This window comes from Lottia gigantea (genome assembly GCF_000327385.1).
Source record: "Lottia gigantea unplaced genomic scaffold LOTGIsca_50, whole genome shotgun sequence".
Lineage (NCBI taxonomy): Eukaryota > Metazoa > Mollusca > Gastropoda > Lottiidae > Lottia > Lottia gigantea.
In genome coordinates this window covers 44929-61908 of record NW_008709716.1, presented here as the reverse complement: position 1 = coordinate 61908, position 16980 = coordinate 44929, and the positions used below count along the sequence as shown (strand labels likewise).

Genomic DNA, 16980 nt, shown 5'->3' with positions numbered 1-16980 from the left:
ATCTTTTGTCAGATCTTGATTTGAAATTCTCGTGAAATTTTAATATCTGCGAAGAATTGGTAGTTATCTGTAATGGTTTGGTTTTAAATTATAGGTTTCAGACAACCAGGTGGACTGCTTTTCTAATCTTCGTTTGTTATTCCTTCAACAACAAAATTTCACTGATTGTATAGTATACGGCGGAGGTAGGTTCTAATCTAATGTAGTCGACCCAGTTGTAAATATATGCAGATAATCCAGGAAGGTTCAATGTATAGAAAATTTACTAATAGCCCCGTCACACGGGAAAGGCATCCTTACTGAGAGGTTATGGCGACGAAAAATTAGTTCAGAGCATGTTAAGGTCGTCAGATTCCATACAATTGACGCCATTCTTGCCAGTAATGCGCCTTGGAGATCTCCCAGGAATCGAGAATGTGTTTTGACAGTGCACCAAGTTCATAGATTTTATCAGAAAGGCGCCTTAAGGATGCATTGTGGTCGCATATCTCGCAGGTTAGTTTTCTTCAAGTTTGCCGGCGACCAAGTAGATTTTTAGTCGCCGTAAAATCATAAATGATCGTAGTCCGGCGTGACGGAGCTATAAAGACCAGGTGGAAGACAAGAACATCGAGAACCAAAGTACATGTAATTATCATCAAAGATGTAGCAACTAGGTAACTTTGCAACTGTCCTGATTAATACTTTATATGGGTAATGAAAAAGTACATTTGGATTCGAAACAGCTACTATAGCTACTGGAATAAGATTTTAAAATATCAATTATATGGGAATTCCATGACTATGAATGGACAATGAAATAAACTTATATTCGTTCGATAAGTTAATAACCAGCAATGGTGTACAGAAAGTAATAATCTATTTGCCGGCAGAAATCTGTCACAATGACATTAAAATAGGCTAAAGTGGAAGTTTTATTTCAAATTCCATCGATCAAAAAAATCACTATTTCATTACTAGCGAAAGATGTAATCTGTAAGAACACATTAATATTTGATTTTCTATTCTTTATGAAGAGAGGATCAATAAACACAGAGATTGCGACTTTCATTAAACGGACTATTAGATAGTATGTTACAAATTTAAGTGCAACTCCAGTAAATTAATTCACTTTTAATGGGATTAATCAAAATTCAATCATCCAAAGTTCGAGTCGTAAATTGTTAACAAGTGGAAAGAAATTGTTGAAATTATCGGCTGTTTACCAACCTTCACATTTTCACTTTTCTGCGTGAAATTTAAAGATTGGCTTGATTGATTTCACAATAACAATCTAACTATATACAGTATATGCATGCAATCTCTTGGGGTTTCGAACAAAGTTAGGTATAGAATTAGGATCATAAGACATGTGTCATTAATTGATGTCTATAATTATCAAGAAATATACAATCTCTATCTTAAATAAAAAAAAATGATGCAGTTAGAGCATTTCGCTTGGACCACACTACACGATCTATACGATTAGGGTATTCTGGAAGGGTAATCATGCCAACCGTTCCATCCATTTGTGACAATTAAACCTTCCGTCTCCGAAAACCATATATTTTCAGATTTGTCGCACCATATAGTATTGCTTACTTGTAATTTTTACTATAGCATAAATATAGATATATGCTTATATATATATAATGCCAAATTTATATTACAGTAGAATTCAACATAAAGCCATCAATCATGTTAGTTCTAGAGCCCATAGATGATAATTAATAAAAAAGGAAATGAGAGTAATAGGTCTAGGTATATAAATCATATTTACCAGGAAATTAATAGTTGACATCATACGTGTTCTATCTAGCATCTGGTATTATTGATATAATTAATACAATCAATCTAATAGAAAAATCATACATACGCATTTATTACCGTACTTAACCCGATCAACTGCTTAGATTTAGATTATGTAGTACTTGACTTGTCTAATAAAGGTAATTTTTGATTTGTATCATGTTAATTTAGTTAATAATGAAATAAATAATGATCAGTGAAAAAATAGCTCAACCGATTAGTATTAAGCTCCTGGGTTTAGATAACAATCACATAGCGGGCAGAGCATGCTCACTATTCCGAAGATGCCACCCTGTGATTGAATTTGTCAATTTCGGAGAGTCCACATTGTTTATTTCATATATCTAATATACACCAATAATTGTTAATACTAGTTTTTGGTGATGCTGTGGTCAGCATATTGCAATCTTTGCTCCTTTAAAATGGATACATCCATCTTTTTACTTCTTAACAGGCAGGTCTAATAATGAAACATGGCAAACTTCTTTTGATCTTGTCTCATTTAGCCCATTTGATACATAAATTGGATGCACTCTAAAACAGTTTAAGTGTAAATCAATGACTGGTTGACTGCGACATATTAAACAGAAATTTTATAATATACAAACATTACTGGACCTTGAAGAAAAATGCAAAAACATAACCAAAAAAAGAATACAAAGAGCAAAAGAGACTGTAGTTATAGAAGTCATGAGCTGCATGAGTAACTTTGGATTCAAACCAACAACTTTCCATCTTATCTGACATTGAAATCAAATAACATTTTATTCAATTATTTTGATTATGTTGATCACTAACAGTATGTATTGCTTAATTGACCTTGCCAACTAAACATCATCCAAATCAGATGGTAAACGTTGATTATGAAGTAAACTTTTCTTTTGAAGACACCTGTAGGGCAGTCTATTGACGTGTATAACTTATTTTTATCAGAGAGTTGTTAATAAAGGACCGTGTTCAAGAAATCTTATTATTTATACTAATTTACATTTGCGATTAATACATTTTTGTCTTGCCTTAGATCTAGGTGTTCATGGCTGCGAAATTGTTTCCCATGATCACTGTTGGCTGCAGTATTTTCTGCTCTGTGCCTTATCGCTCTACAAGACTGACATGAAAGAATCACTTCTGTGATTTTTGATCTATTAAATAAAGTCAATGCTTTAAAATAGGGTTTATATCTTTACGCCTTTATATACTTATGAACATCATGAACATCTTTAATAATAATGTACTTACTATCTTCATATTTTTGTCGGTAAAAGTAATGATAATTTTTAGTGCATTAGTCATTTCCTTCCTATGAGTTTCAACCAAAAATGACGCAAATTTTGGACAAAAATTTACTATTGTAAAAATTAATTTACAAAATGAAACTATGTGACCATGTTTATAATGTTTTTTTTTTACCATCTCAGAGTTTTTATTACTTTTATCAGTACTATTTTCGAAAATGATATCCCAGTTCACATAATGGCTAAAGTAGTAGCTGGTATATTACGAGAATTACACCCTTTAAAGCTTGAATCCATGTATAAGTATTTCTATCTATAAGATATGCCTAGTATTAGTATACAAAGAATGTCATAAACGTTACATTTGGTGAGATATATATATCTTATTTTGACTGATGATTTGAGTGGGAGCTGTCAAAATTTTCTTTATGGTTGAAATACACATGTTTATAACGTGTTAACTATGCATAGCAAGCCTCTGATTAGTGTTCGGAGTTTTTAACCCCAAAAGTTGCACTAAAGGACTCTTATCATTTCCAATTAAATATACGTTGAAATTGGTGCATAAGCTTATAGAGTGATATTAAACAGATTTGTGTTGAAGAATTTTGGAAATTAACTTTCGACCCTGTTTATTGCGAGCTTCTTTACAAACAGAACGTGATTAAAAGAAGTGATTATGTTGCAATTTGGTATTCGGGAAATTAACACAGTTCTGCAAGAAAGATTATCCCTGATCTTGTGTCTGTTTGATTGCAGTAAGAAATATTGACTTTTGTGTCATAATTACATCAATAAATCAAAGAACTTTAACAAAAATAGAGTTAGTATTGAAAGGGATTTTATAACGAGAAATTCTCAAATATTTGACTGTTACAAAAAACAAATGTTGACGTTATGGTAAACACTGGATATATAATAGGTAGATACGCTGTACATTAGTATCCAAGAGTGAACAGCGAGACTGTGGTCTGTGCTATGATTTTCAGATTGCTCGGAAATTATTTGTGCCAGCTTTGAATCTGAACCTTACGAACAACAATGATGACGAACGTTTCTTGTTTGAAACCGACCAATCAAAGAGTTCGGAAATTAAGTTATGTTCCAGTTAAAATGCATCCTGTTAATTTCCATCCAATGGCACCACCTAGAAGACATCGGAGGCGCAAGATTTCTAGACATATGAAACGGAAAATATCTGCCATTATGGAAGAAACATTGAAAACTCTGGAAGGAATTTCTTCAGACACTGGTGAGTACGACTGTACGAATCTCTGAGCAGATCATTAATGTAGCCCACATGATTTGCAATTTCGTTTTTATCAGACTACTATAAATTGAAAAAATATAAAAAAAAACTTTGCCGTAATCTTGCAATAAAGGTTAAGGCACACGGATTCGGAATATCAGAAAAGCTTTTCAGGTGCTTTCGAGGTTTAGTACAGAAAATTTAATTAGACATAGATAGTACTCGTTTATACAAAGAATTGAAACCTAGAAAGGAGCTTGGTTGTTGAAATTGTCATCTTCTGAAACTATAAGCCTTTGAGATTCAAATAGACTACGTGGTCAAGAGAGTAATTGTATTGTCTAATATGGTATACATTTAGTCCACTTTGTACACGTTACAATGTATAATTACTCGGTACGGTATTAAGTTACTGTCTACTATAGATTATTTGTCCTTTCTGATTGACATGTCGAACCCCTCTTATTGACAATTTACATACTTCACCATTGATCTTTGTCTAAAGTAACAAATTATTTGAATTGATCTTAGACTAAGGTCAAAATTCTGATCACGCTACGGTTATATTTAAAAATATGTTTGCTAAGTATAGAAATAAAAGTATATATATTTTTTTTACATATTACCAAAAACACGTTATGTTATGAAAAATGAAAAAAGCATATTGTATGATGGCAACTGTGATTTTCGTCTGTCGCCGCTCTCAGGTCGACAAATTCTAGCGTTCTTCATGTTGCTTTCAGTGGCTGATAATGAAATCACTAAGTCCCGAGTCCTCGTTTTAAAAGGACACCAGTCCAACGAAGGTCTCTTTGCCGTATCTTGTTTTATATTTCAAGCGAAATATGTTGTTGGTTTTAAAAAGAGTTACTTCCCATGAACTTGTATGAACAACGAACAACAACAATCGTAAGTTCTGGTTCCTCCATATGTTTGACAATCTGTTTTTCCTAGTAAAATTATATAACTTTAAATTAACACCACAAGGACTAAAAATAAATCAGCTTTGGGTTAGGGTAATAATTTGAAAGTTGTAGGCCTACATCCTAAGAGTTGATGTTAATAAGTCTAAGTTATCTGTGGATATTTTAAGATAGTATATGAAATTATCAGGATAAAAGTGTTGGTGATATGTGTGAATCTTGGAATTAAAAAGATGATAAGTTCCGAAAATAAACTGAATAAACTGGTACTATTTCACTATTTAACATAATATACATGGCTAAGAACACATATATCTGATTTTATAATCAAGATGCATGTAAACCTTACAAATAACACTGTATTTTAGTAAACCATGATTGGTGACATTAAGGATGCAAGGCAGATAGCAATTACTGAATGGGAAAATGACTTTAATTAAGCCAAAACATTAACATACATTTACACATATAAATAAAATACAAATTAACTTAATTCTAAATAATGACAAATTAACTCCAACCCAAGGCTTGGATGTCCTTATCAGCAAAAACTTGTTTATTGAGCCAATTAGCACCACCGCTGCGAAAGGAGTGGCCACTAACCTTTAATCCTGATTTACCAAGAGCGATCAAAATTTCTTTAATTCTGGCCATAAAGTTACAATATTTGAGTGGGATGCCATCTTGAACACATAGTAAAGGGCCAAGGGGGTCAATCTCAGGACTGAATATGATATATGACTGTAAGGCAGTCACGGGGCATAGTGGATGGCCAATTATATGGCAACAATTGTACTTCTATTTCCCTGAATTGAATAGTTTTGGTACACCGAACATTGATCAAAATGCGTCAACTGTTCGTAATTCCCGTGAAGGGTCAAAAGTATTCTTAACTAGTACATTGTTGGCACGCAGGAGACCAAAAAAATCTATCAGACATGCTGCCCAATATGCAGCCTCTGTAACACAAGATAAGATAAGTACAGAGCGAAACTGTATCAAAATCATTGGTGTAATGGAAAATGCACGAGACTGAGCCATACTTAATTCTCGTTTCAATCCTAAAAACATCTGACCAACATTCCAATCGTTACAAACAGGATCTGGTATTCCTCAGCCTTATGCAACAGAGATACAATATTCAGATATTGCTTCACAGTAGCAAATTTAAGCAATTTAACTCAAAAAAGGAAAGCAATATACATTTGGAGACATTCAGATGTTGCAGGTTTGGGTTTAAAACAGTAAATGCTACAAAAGTCTTTATAAACTTTCAATTGAACGAAATAGTATGTGCTCTTTGTGGACAAAGCCCAAAACTGTGCACAAGAGTATAGAGTTTATCAAACATAGCTGGTTCATGCAGCCTGGAACATGCATCAGCAATGGCATTTCTAATTCCTGGGATGTAAACCGCATGAACAGATATATTATATATGGAAAAGAGCCAAAATAAATGTCGTAAAAGCCACATGATAGTTTTGTTTCTAGAGGATTCTTTATTATTAATAACCGACTTGGCTACAATATTTATCTGTATGTATAATAACTTATTTATTTTGTTTATTTTGTAACACATGACACCACCTTACTTAAGCCAAGTGAATGGCTTTACATTAATATGTTCATGGGACATAAAAGGTAGGTCTAGATTCCGGTTTGAATAATAAAAGTCTCCTTCAAAATGGCCATCTGCGCCGTGCAATGATGCATTAGTCTGGGTAGAATTCATTAGTATGTTGTCCAAAATCTTCATACTGTCATTAAAGTATTCTAAAAATTGTAACCACCAGTTTAATCTTGATAAAATTCTGCACTTAATTTTACCTTATGGGAACCAAGACCCAGAGAATCTATAAAAAATACCAAGTTTGTGTTTGCAAGCACGTTTACGTAAGGCAAAAGTGGCTAATATAACTTTAAAATCTGACAGATTCTCAGAGGCAATGAAAAGATCATTGACTCCGTATTAATTAGCACTACTTTAGTCCAGTTTATGCGAAAACCCAAAGTACGAAGAACAATCAATACAGTACTCAATGCGATACACACTCATCATATGTTGGGCTTATCACCAAAAAGTCGTCCAAATAGGCTATAACTATAATGTCAAACTTTGACTTCATTATCCTGCATACTGCACTGCTCAATGTCTGAAAAAAAATTTGGGCTTTTGGCCTCACCAACCGGTATCTAACATTGTATCTGGATCTACATTGTCATTTAAAGATTTACCGGGGGGTCTATTAGCATCATGAATTAAACGCATTTTATTGTTTGATTTCGGAATGGCAACTAATGCACTAACTACTTTTGGTTTTGTAAGACTTACAATAGAATTACCATGCTGGATTTCAGTTAAAATTTGCTGCGCAACATTATTATTAAATTGTGTCGCTGATCTATAATTGTCGCATTCCACCGATTCGATATTATTAGTAGTATCAATCAAAGTAAAACCATCCCGAATGCCTACCAACATAAATAAGTGTGATGAGTCATTAAAGGGCAGTAACTCCTGCCACGCTGCCAAAGTCAAATCACTATTAATCACATTTTGCACTTGATTAACCCACTCGGTAAATGTATTTATTTAGAACCATGTTTAATAGGTGGATGTTCTAAGTAGAATAAACAACAACAATGCTGAAATTTCCTGTCACAAGTTTCTGAATTATATTTTAAGCAAACTTCCTTCCCTGTTGGAGTAGTTGGTCCCCGATGACGTGTTCGGAATTCTTTTGAATTTACAGAGTAAGATGAATCGCGATACTTTTTCTGTGATGCCTCACCAGAAAGAGGTGTTTTGGGAATAAGTTGGAAATTATGTTCTCCATTTGAATTTAATTTTATTTTGCAATTCGCGATACTCTTTATCAAACATCAAGATACTATTTTTTTAAATATCTACTGAACAGACTGTATATTCCATGTATTCCACAATTTGAATAGTGGTAGAAAGAGAACCATCATTAATCAAAAGTTCCATAATTTTGGAATTAGCGTATCCCTATTGTTCTATTGAAAGTTAATCATATATAGGCCTATTCTTCTTATTCACAGTTAGTGAACCATCTTTTTGAAAGGAAACAAAGTCATCACTATCATCTCTATAACTGGGATCATCCCATAAATCATATAGGCTTTGTTCTCCTACCTTCTGTCCTGCCACTGTCTGTTACTCTGGACAATAATTGCTGGCTTAGTTGAGATCCCGTAGGATGAGTTGAGGTGTGTGTTGATTCAGATTGCAATATAAGAATCTCTTCCCTTTCTTTATTGATTTGCTTTTCAAGAGAGATTTCGGATCGTTGAAACCGCAACTCTTGTAACTGTTCACGAAGAGAATTGAGCTCACCATTATTGGTATCATCATTATTTCTGAGTTCCCTTGTGGCGATAGGAGTAAGGATTGCTTCCTCAGAACCATTTCGGAATGTTATCTCATCATCGTCTTCATCTAATTCATTTTTCATGATGAGCTCGTGCCAAAATCATATTAATACTTAACACATTATCGCAGCACAAATCACTTGGCATAAATATAAAGGTTTAAGTTGCCTTAGAGATTAGGGTGATTGAAAAGTAACAAGTTACTATTCAATATAAGGCACTGACACAGGGTTAGAGTGAGGAAACATTTCAAGAGTTCATCTGCTGTCAATAGAAAACTTTGAATTAAATATTTCATGCGAGAAACAAAATTACCTAGAAGAAAAATCATTCATCAATCACGTTTTCTTATCTCACTTTAAAGTATAATAAATAACAACATTGAACTCGTTTGATATCGTGTCAGACAGTACCTTGTGTCAGTTTCCCTTGGTTTAACATTATAAAGCTTGGTATTACATGTTTGATTTCAGTATTTGTAGTATTACATAATTTTAATATCAATATTGATATACTTTCAATGTGAAATGAAGAAATGTTACACACGAATTAGGTCACGCTTGTTATTCTCTTTCATGTTTTCGTTAAGAATTTCAGCATAAACCTTAATATCAACAAAAAGTTCAAGAAAAAAGCTAAATCGGATTGAAACGGAGTTTCTTGATTTTACCTTTGAAACAGTGTCGGGCGTTAAAAATTTTCTTAACATCAAACAACTAAAGCTTTTATTTTGTTGGTGATTTTAAGTGATACTTATTGAAGTAAAAAAGATTTTCATCTGAATTGGAACTCTCTGATGCTGGAGGTTATTATTGACTTATTGAAAAGGTCGTGATGGATATTTAAAGGCCATATTTGATGCCGTCTGGGTATTTTCCATATTGAACATAAGGACAATAATCCTATGTATTCACAAAAAATTTGAATTTCGTCATATTAAGATTTTAAGTGATTCGATTGAAATGTTTTTTTTATTCTTTTCACATACATGAAGGTGTTCGAATCCGTGTATAAAACTTGTTAAGTTTAAGATTGTGTGGATAATTCGAATGTAAGATGAGATCTGTTTAAAGTTACCATGTCGGATTTGCTCATGAGAACTTTGGGTTATGTTTTATAATAAGTGTCAATTGAATAAGTGAAAACAAAATAATACTACAAACTTTTTGCAATGATAGAAAAGTGTAATCGTGCGTGGTGGTTCTTGTTTCTATTAATTATTTCTGAAAGTTTAGTGTACTTGTAAACAACTGGAAATTAATCAAAACCATTTTTAATTGAAAAACATCCTGGTTTATGATTACATAACAAGAATTGTAGAAGGTATTAGTCTGTAATAAACTGTTTCTAAAACATAATGATGACTGATAGAATATGCACTATATTCAAGATAAAATTGGAAGACATAATCTGTGATATGCATAAACCATCTGTCTGACAAAATTCCATCAATAGAGTTTTTATGCTAATCTTCCAATCGATTCCACTATTTTACTGCCAAAAGAGATAAAATGATATTTAGATAATTGGTATATCTGATGTCAGTGGAACCAGGTTGCTGTGAAAATCGAATATTCCTGCAATTATTGTAATGCCAACAGTCTGGATTTTATGTTTATGTTCTTTAAATTAACAATTATTCTGAATTTATTCCGGGTGCTGACTTAAAGAAGAGAAACCAGAAGAAACGTTGGTAACATTTTCAAGGTAAGGGATCACATTTTCACAACCAAACCTGACTTTCTGTCAGGAACATGAAATTGGTCGTGTCAATATTACCAAGGTATAGGGTTAGTAAATGCCATCTATGTAATTGTATATGTAATTGTATCAAAATTGTGAAGTAATTGAGGTAATTGCGTTGCTGGGGATTATATTGCCACAGGAACAGTGCTGTAAATTGAAACTCTTTACTCTTTTGTTATTATTATATCCCATTGTTACATGCCTGTATATATTTTTATGCTTTGTGTCCATGGTATTTCATTTGTTAAATTTTGTACACTTGATATCGGTCAATGGAATCTTGTCGAAAGGTCGTGTTTAAGAAATAAAGTGATTCTCATCCATTAAGACTCATATTCTATACTTGTGTGGTACATTCTGTTAATTCAATTTAGAACAAAAAAGTGTCAGGAATATGTTTTAACTCAAAAAATAAATCTGACATCACCGATATTAATTTAGAAAGCAATTTGGAGATTGACCAAGAGGCATCTATTTTGGTATAATTTAAGATTTTAAATTTCAGTTTACTTTGACCATGTCATTTTTCCTTCCGGCCTGTCTCATGATTATATTATTTCTTACTTAATCAATTATTGTCTAATTTCAACAGCATGTAGGCTTATTTACTTAACATAAATGACATAAATAACAACATGGATTATGTTTTGGTCATACACAACACAGACACATTTCTTATTTACTCACTATTCTGGTGTTATAATGTTCACCAATTCCCCTGTGGGAGATGTGTCATTTCCTGTTAACTCTTTCTGGAATTGCAGGAACCACATTCATCAGACGAAGAATTGGACTGCCCCAAATAGAAGTCATAAGTGTCCCCGATGCAGATAAAAAAGGAGACTTGAAAACGTCTTTACAACCCTTTTAAATGTGGAATTTTCTTTGAATCAGTTTCGTTTTAAAACCTGGACTTGCATACTGTCTAAATGTTTGATAGTAAATTTGTGGTCTTTCTAATGGCATTAAATATATTTGTGAAACTTCTCTATTTTCAGTGCTATTAGCAGCTAACATATTTCCGCTTCGTTGACTAAACGCAAAGAGTTATTCAAGTTTTATCTTCAAATCCGAAATGGCTTCCTTTGATATTCAAACTTAGTCAAAAAAAAGAAACATTATTTCTCTTTTAAGTTGATTTTTACGTCTGATATATCCCGGACAAAATTAAATAAAGGAGAAAATACTCTATTTTGTAACCAAATTTGGTTTCTTTTTGTTAGTCATCGTACGATTTGAACAAAAAAGTTTCGTTAATCTAAATCTAAAGTAGTATAGTTGTGGACTCCTCCAAAGAGAAGTACCATCAGATGTTTCGAAAGAAAAAGCTTCGAACGCGACATCCGCCACTAATATACAGGTCAACATCATGAGATACAATCAGACCAATTTAGGCCTGATGTGTATATTTATACGTCCACGTGAAAATGTGTGAATATCTTGGACGACTTGACTTTGCGAACACGTCAAAAAGAGCTCGTTGATGAGAGGTCCGGACGAGTTCGAAGTTGACGATGTCTCGATTAAGTGAGGTTTTGAGTTATTGGCCTTGACTTAAATCAGTTTAGAAAGTTGTCATCAAATTTGGCTGAATTCTGGTATGCCTTGATGTGTCATTCTGGCTAAATTTTCAGTAACTCTATACAAATTCGTACCTTGAACGAGTTTGCATTTGAACTGGTTTGAAACTGGTTTAGATCTTTTGTTTATTGATGTGATCAGGAAAGAATTTTAAAAGTTGATAATGGTTCATTTTACCCATGACCGAAGTAAACTTAGTGTAGAATGCAGAACAACAGCAGTTTTCATGCATTTTGCCCCCGGCCAGTTGCAAGTTGACATTATTGTAATGAACGGTTTATTATGTGCTTTTCCCTTTATTTTGTTAGTTTTTAGAAACGGAGTGGCGATATCTCCCCACATCCCCGCACACACACCCTTGCTCACAGAGGGAAAGAATTGCTGTTGGTGCCCCTTCAAAACTCTGTGGCCCCAACTCGGCCCCTTCACCTAATGATTTTTGGAAACATCAGTGCATAGAAACTATTATTAGATTTGATATTACCTGTATACTATAGAAATATATATTAAAAATGTGTTTGTGGAACATTGATGTAGCTTCTGGCATAGTTCATGTTCAGTTCACGTTCCAATTTTGTACATTATTGTATTTTGAAACTTAAACCAGGCATTGTGTCGGAATAAAGGAGCTGTGATAACAAATATCTACAACAGTGTTTTCGTCTCTCTTTAACAAACTGTGTAATTAAATCTTCAATTATATATATAAAAAAAACTTACCAATTGAAGTAATGGATGAAAACGTGCGAAAGAGAACGCAAAATGAAGTAAAACATATTTAAATTTGTGGTTTGACTTCCGTGGTTTATTTGAAACAATTCCTTTAAAGAAAAGGTAAATGAATGTATTTTGTAATTCAGTCTATGTTGTGACATGTCAATCATTGTGTATACAACATTGTCTTTAACCTCCTGACTATCTATTGTCCCTGTAATTGAACAGATATATTCAAGGATAAAGGATGAATAACCTTCGGATAACCCATTTTCTTCCAGATAACCAAATCAAAAGTAAGTTAACAATTTCTGTTGTTATGGCATTTATTTGACTTTGGTGTTATTTGGCTGTCTTAAAATTCATAGAAAAAATAGTATTGTATCCCCCGAAAAAGCGCCAATTAGATGAAATTTGTTAACATGAAAAAGATTAGCCGATAGGTTGAGGATAATGAAAATTATCAAACTATTATAATTTTAATGTGAAATATAAAATATCACCTACTATATACATAAAATGACAATCTAATTACTAGTTAATTTTAAAAGAATAAATTTGAACTCATATCCTTGATTAATTAATTAAGGGAGATAATCATTAGGTTATTATGTACAGCTATTAATGCCAATAATTATCAATCTGTAATGATACTATGGATAGCTATTGATGCCAATAATGTTTTATACTAAATTAACAATCAGTTATATTTACCATGTTACATGTTTAACAATCCGTACTAAAACAAGATACAACTCTATGAACAGATATCTGAATATTACTTAAAATAAATCACTTAAATTATTTTATATCAAAAGTTGATTATACACAAATTCATTGTAACAATAATGAAGTTTTACATTTCGAAGGCAATCGGCCAGTGGCGTTTCCAAGAAACAGCAGGTGAGGGGGCCGAACTGGGGCTACAAAATTTTCCAAGGGGGGGGGGGGGGGGCACAGGTCTTTCTGTCACTATGTAAAGTGATAAAAAATTTGTAAGGGGGCCAGCCTCTCCCCCGGGTCCCCAGTGGAAACGCCACTACACTAGGCCACCGTTTATTTACAAATTATTAGTATAAATTATACATGGGGCGTTTTAATATCCCCAGCCGTTGTCGATATGTTCAAATTATATTTTTAGTTCGATGAATAAATTTGTTATAATGACGCATTCATTTCCACATCAATAAAACATTTTCACAAATGAAAAATATGATATCACAGATGCTATGCAGACATTGAACCGTTGAGAAGCGTGTCTATGAGTTTGGATATCTAAATCTAGGCTCACAATAAGTGTTGAGCAATACTGTGTTTTCAAGGTAAGTATGATAAAAATGTGAATAAGATAAATTGTTAACTTCGTATTGATAGGGGTGGTTGAGATATTGAATGTGAAAATGATTAACCAGTGCTTTTAAGCGCCTTCATGAAAGGGTGAACGTGTATAGCTGCACGTCCGTTAGTCAACATTTTCTGTTACGGGGTTGCTTTTGAAGTTAATATACTGAAAGGTTCGGAATATGACGTATTGCCTTTCATTTTCAATAAAGTCGAATTTCCAATCAGTTACTGGGTATGATTATATTTCATTTGTTTAAATATCGAAGTTTTATGCTTCTTTGACCCGAAGAAATTATCATTTGTTAACTGTTGTTGGCCTATATGTTACCTTGTTTTGGTAAGATATCTTGCTGTTGATTTGGAAGTGGCGTATTTCCAGTCAACCTGCTTTTGAGCACCAATTAGCTTTTTGTTATGTTAAATTCCAACAATTAAAACCACCAACCTTGCTTAAAGCATTTTCAGTCAGCCAATAATTAAAGCAAAGAGTTTACAGTGATTGATATTTAAAACCCATAGGAGTACTTGTTTACCAAACAATCACAATTAAATCTGATAAGATAATTATGCTTGAGGGAGATGTAAAGTAAATAAAAGAAATAATTTGATAAGTTGACTGCCTTGAAGGTTATAAAGTTATATGTTGATTTGTTATGATTAATATAATAATTTTCAGACAAACAAATACCATAAAACAGCCAAGGTCCCATTAACGTCTATAATCTATAATAATCGTAATAACTATAGGGCTGAATATATAATGTTTGCGTCCTACTGTTGATCTAAACCATATTGGATGAACTGAAATAAACCATGTCGGGTATTATACAAACCTTGATATATTATTTACAATCTTGTATTTCAGCTCCTCAAATCGGAATTGGGTTTTAGTTTGCAATGCTCTTTGTTAAAATTCCGATGGTTGTATTATCGCTTCTGGAGGGAAAGTGGATTACTATTAAGTACCATGTCGTGTGTGTAAGATGTATTTTGTGGGTCAATCAGGAAACTTTTAAATCGACTTGTTCGCTTCCATTGGGAGACCTTTCGACCATGGTATTCCCACTACTTGTGTAAATGTCCATGGAAATTATATTGACAATGATACATCTATAGATGTTTGGTTGTGCTCTGTAAATAGACCACAATAATAGAGGCCTTTCTCTACATCTTGTTAGTATTCTCCAGTTGGGTTTATGTTTTGTATACGAAACTAAGCCCTCCCAATCCCCTACTTAACTTGTAAAACCTATAAAACCGTAATGGTGGATTAACTACTCTTTCACCAATATAAACTCGTGGTTCCCATGTAAGAAGTTAAATAACGAAACACAATTTTATGGTATACTACTCCTTAGTTTTATTACACACGACGTTTCAACAATCTACATTGTCATCTTCCGTTATTTAATGTGATCTCTACCCCTAAATGTCGCTAAAGGATTATGTAAGAAGTTGAATACTCTGTTTAAAACTATAATAACGTTTATCACCATGGTATACTAGATGTGATGGTGAAAACAGCTGATTTTAAATTGATTTTCTGCACTGTGATATATAATAATAGTTCTATTGTTCTTCTACCAACTTCTGTTAACATTTTCTTGTGAAAATTATACAGATTGTTCAACGTTTTGAAATGGTCATACATTTTTTGAAATGGAGATAGAACTACTTTTTATTTATGTCTCTGAAAAGCACCTTGTTGGGCTTATATTCATTTCTTTCAATAGCCACAGTAAGATTTCTCATTTTGTAATTTGGTAATTACTTATATACGGAGATAATCTGATTCCAATAGATTATATATCCATATTTTTTCTTTTAAATTGTTAGAAGATGACAGGGCTCTAATTAATTACATTTTCTACCAACAACGTTCTTATTCCATGTACGATAACATGCTTAATGAGTGTGAAATGGTCAGTTTCTAATCTTATTTCCCACCATTTCATTACATATTCATAAAATCTCTTCTAGATAGCTCACTTTCATTGACAGTTGAATATTTTACCAATTTCTCCTTCTGATTGGATTTATCTATTTTCACAATATTATGCATTGTCTTAATGATACAATACTATATACAATCTATCACTGATGTATGCCAGCAAAGGATGGTCTGTTTTCTTGACATTAAAATTGTTCACAAAATTAGACTGTGCTCCATGAAATTGGTGGTTGTTTCCAACTCTCCAGTAGTCTTCAGAGATTGAATGATGACAAAAGTAATCCGAGTCGTGTTGAATCAGTTGAGAGCATATATTCAATGATATGCTATTTCGTTGTCATTCTGTTTACTTTCTTTTAGTTCTTATATTGGCAAATACGACCTCAATTCCTATCCAGTAAGCATTCCATATCAGAAGCTAATAACGCAATGCTCGGCATTGTAACTGATTTATATGAAACATGTTTAACCACAAGAAAGCCACTCGCATGTCGTCACGTTCCTATCTTTGATTTATGTCTAACATAGCACACATAGTATTCTATTTCACAATCATGGTATCAACTGATTGTTCTCTGTCAAAGTAAATTGATATTTATGGTTCACCCAGTGATAGAACCTACGTCAGTGATAGTTATTTCTGGCAAATTCAATTACAAAAAAGTTCAAAATATTCTATTCTTTATCATTGACATGATCAAAACGGTTGGTCAGCACTTGATATTGTTGAGTGTTTCTTTCTATTTCTGTAAAGCCGGTTTTGGTGGCTCAATGCAATCATCACTGATGACAGATGGAGTCGCCCGAAACTAAAATATTTGCATTTTGATCAGATTAGTTTTGTATCTGAAAAGATTTTGTATGTGTTTCATTTCGTCAATTTGCGAAACCTTAAGCCATTACAGTTCTAACACATTCTTCATTATGTCGAGGTAGTAATCACCTTTACGTTATCAAACGAGTTGTGTTAACTAAATAACGTTTCGACAATTCTGTTTCTTTCACAAAATTTGGACCCAAAGTCGTGATTAAAAAGTCTGGCGATTGAACACCAAT

The 16980-nt window shown here is 32.9% G+C and overlaps 1 protein-coding gene across 1 annotated transcript; it reads right to left on the bottom strand.

The window, feature by feature from the left end:
* Positions 1–6035: 6035 nt before the first annotated feature.
* LOTGIDRAFT_165167 (hypothetical protein) lies at positions 6036–8671 on the bottom strand (the record flags this gene model as incomplete). Its single annotated transcript, XM_009062181.1, has 3 exons — positions 6036–6154; positions 7383–7667; positions 8353–8671. The coding sequence occupies 3 exons, from the start codon at positions 8669–8671 to the stop codon at positions 6036–6038; spliced, it is 723 nt and encodes a 240-aa protein (XP_009060429.1).
* Positions 8672–16980: the final 8309 nt, after the last annotated feature.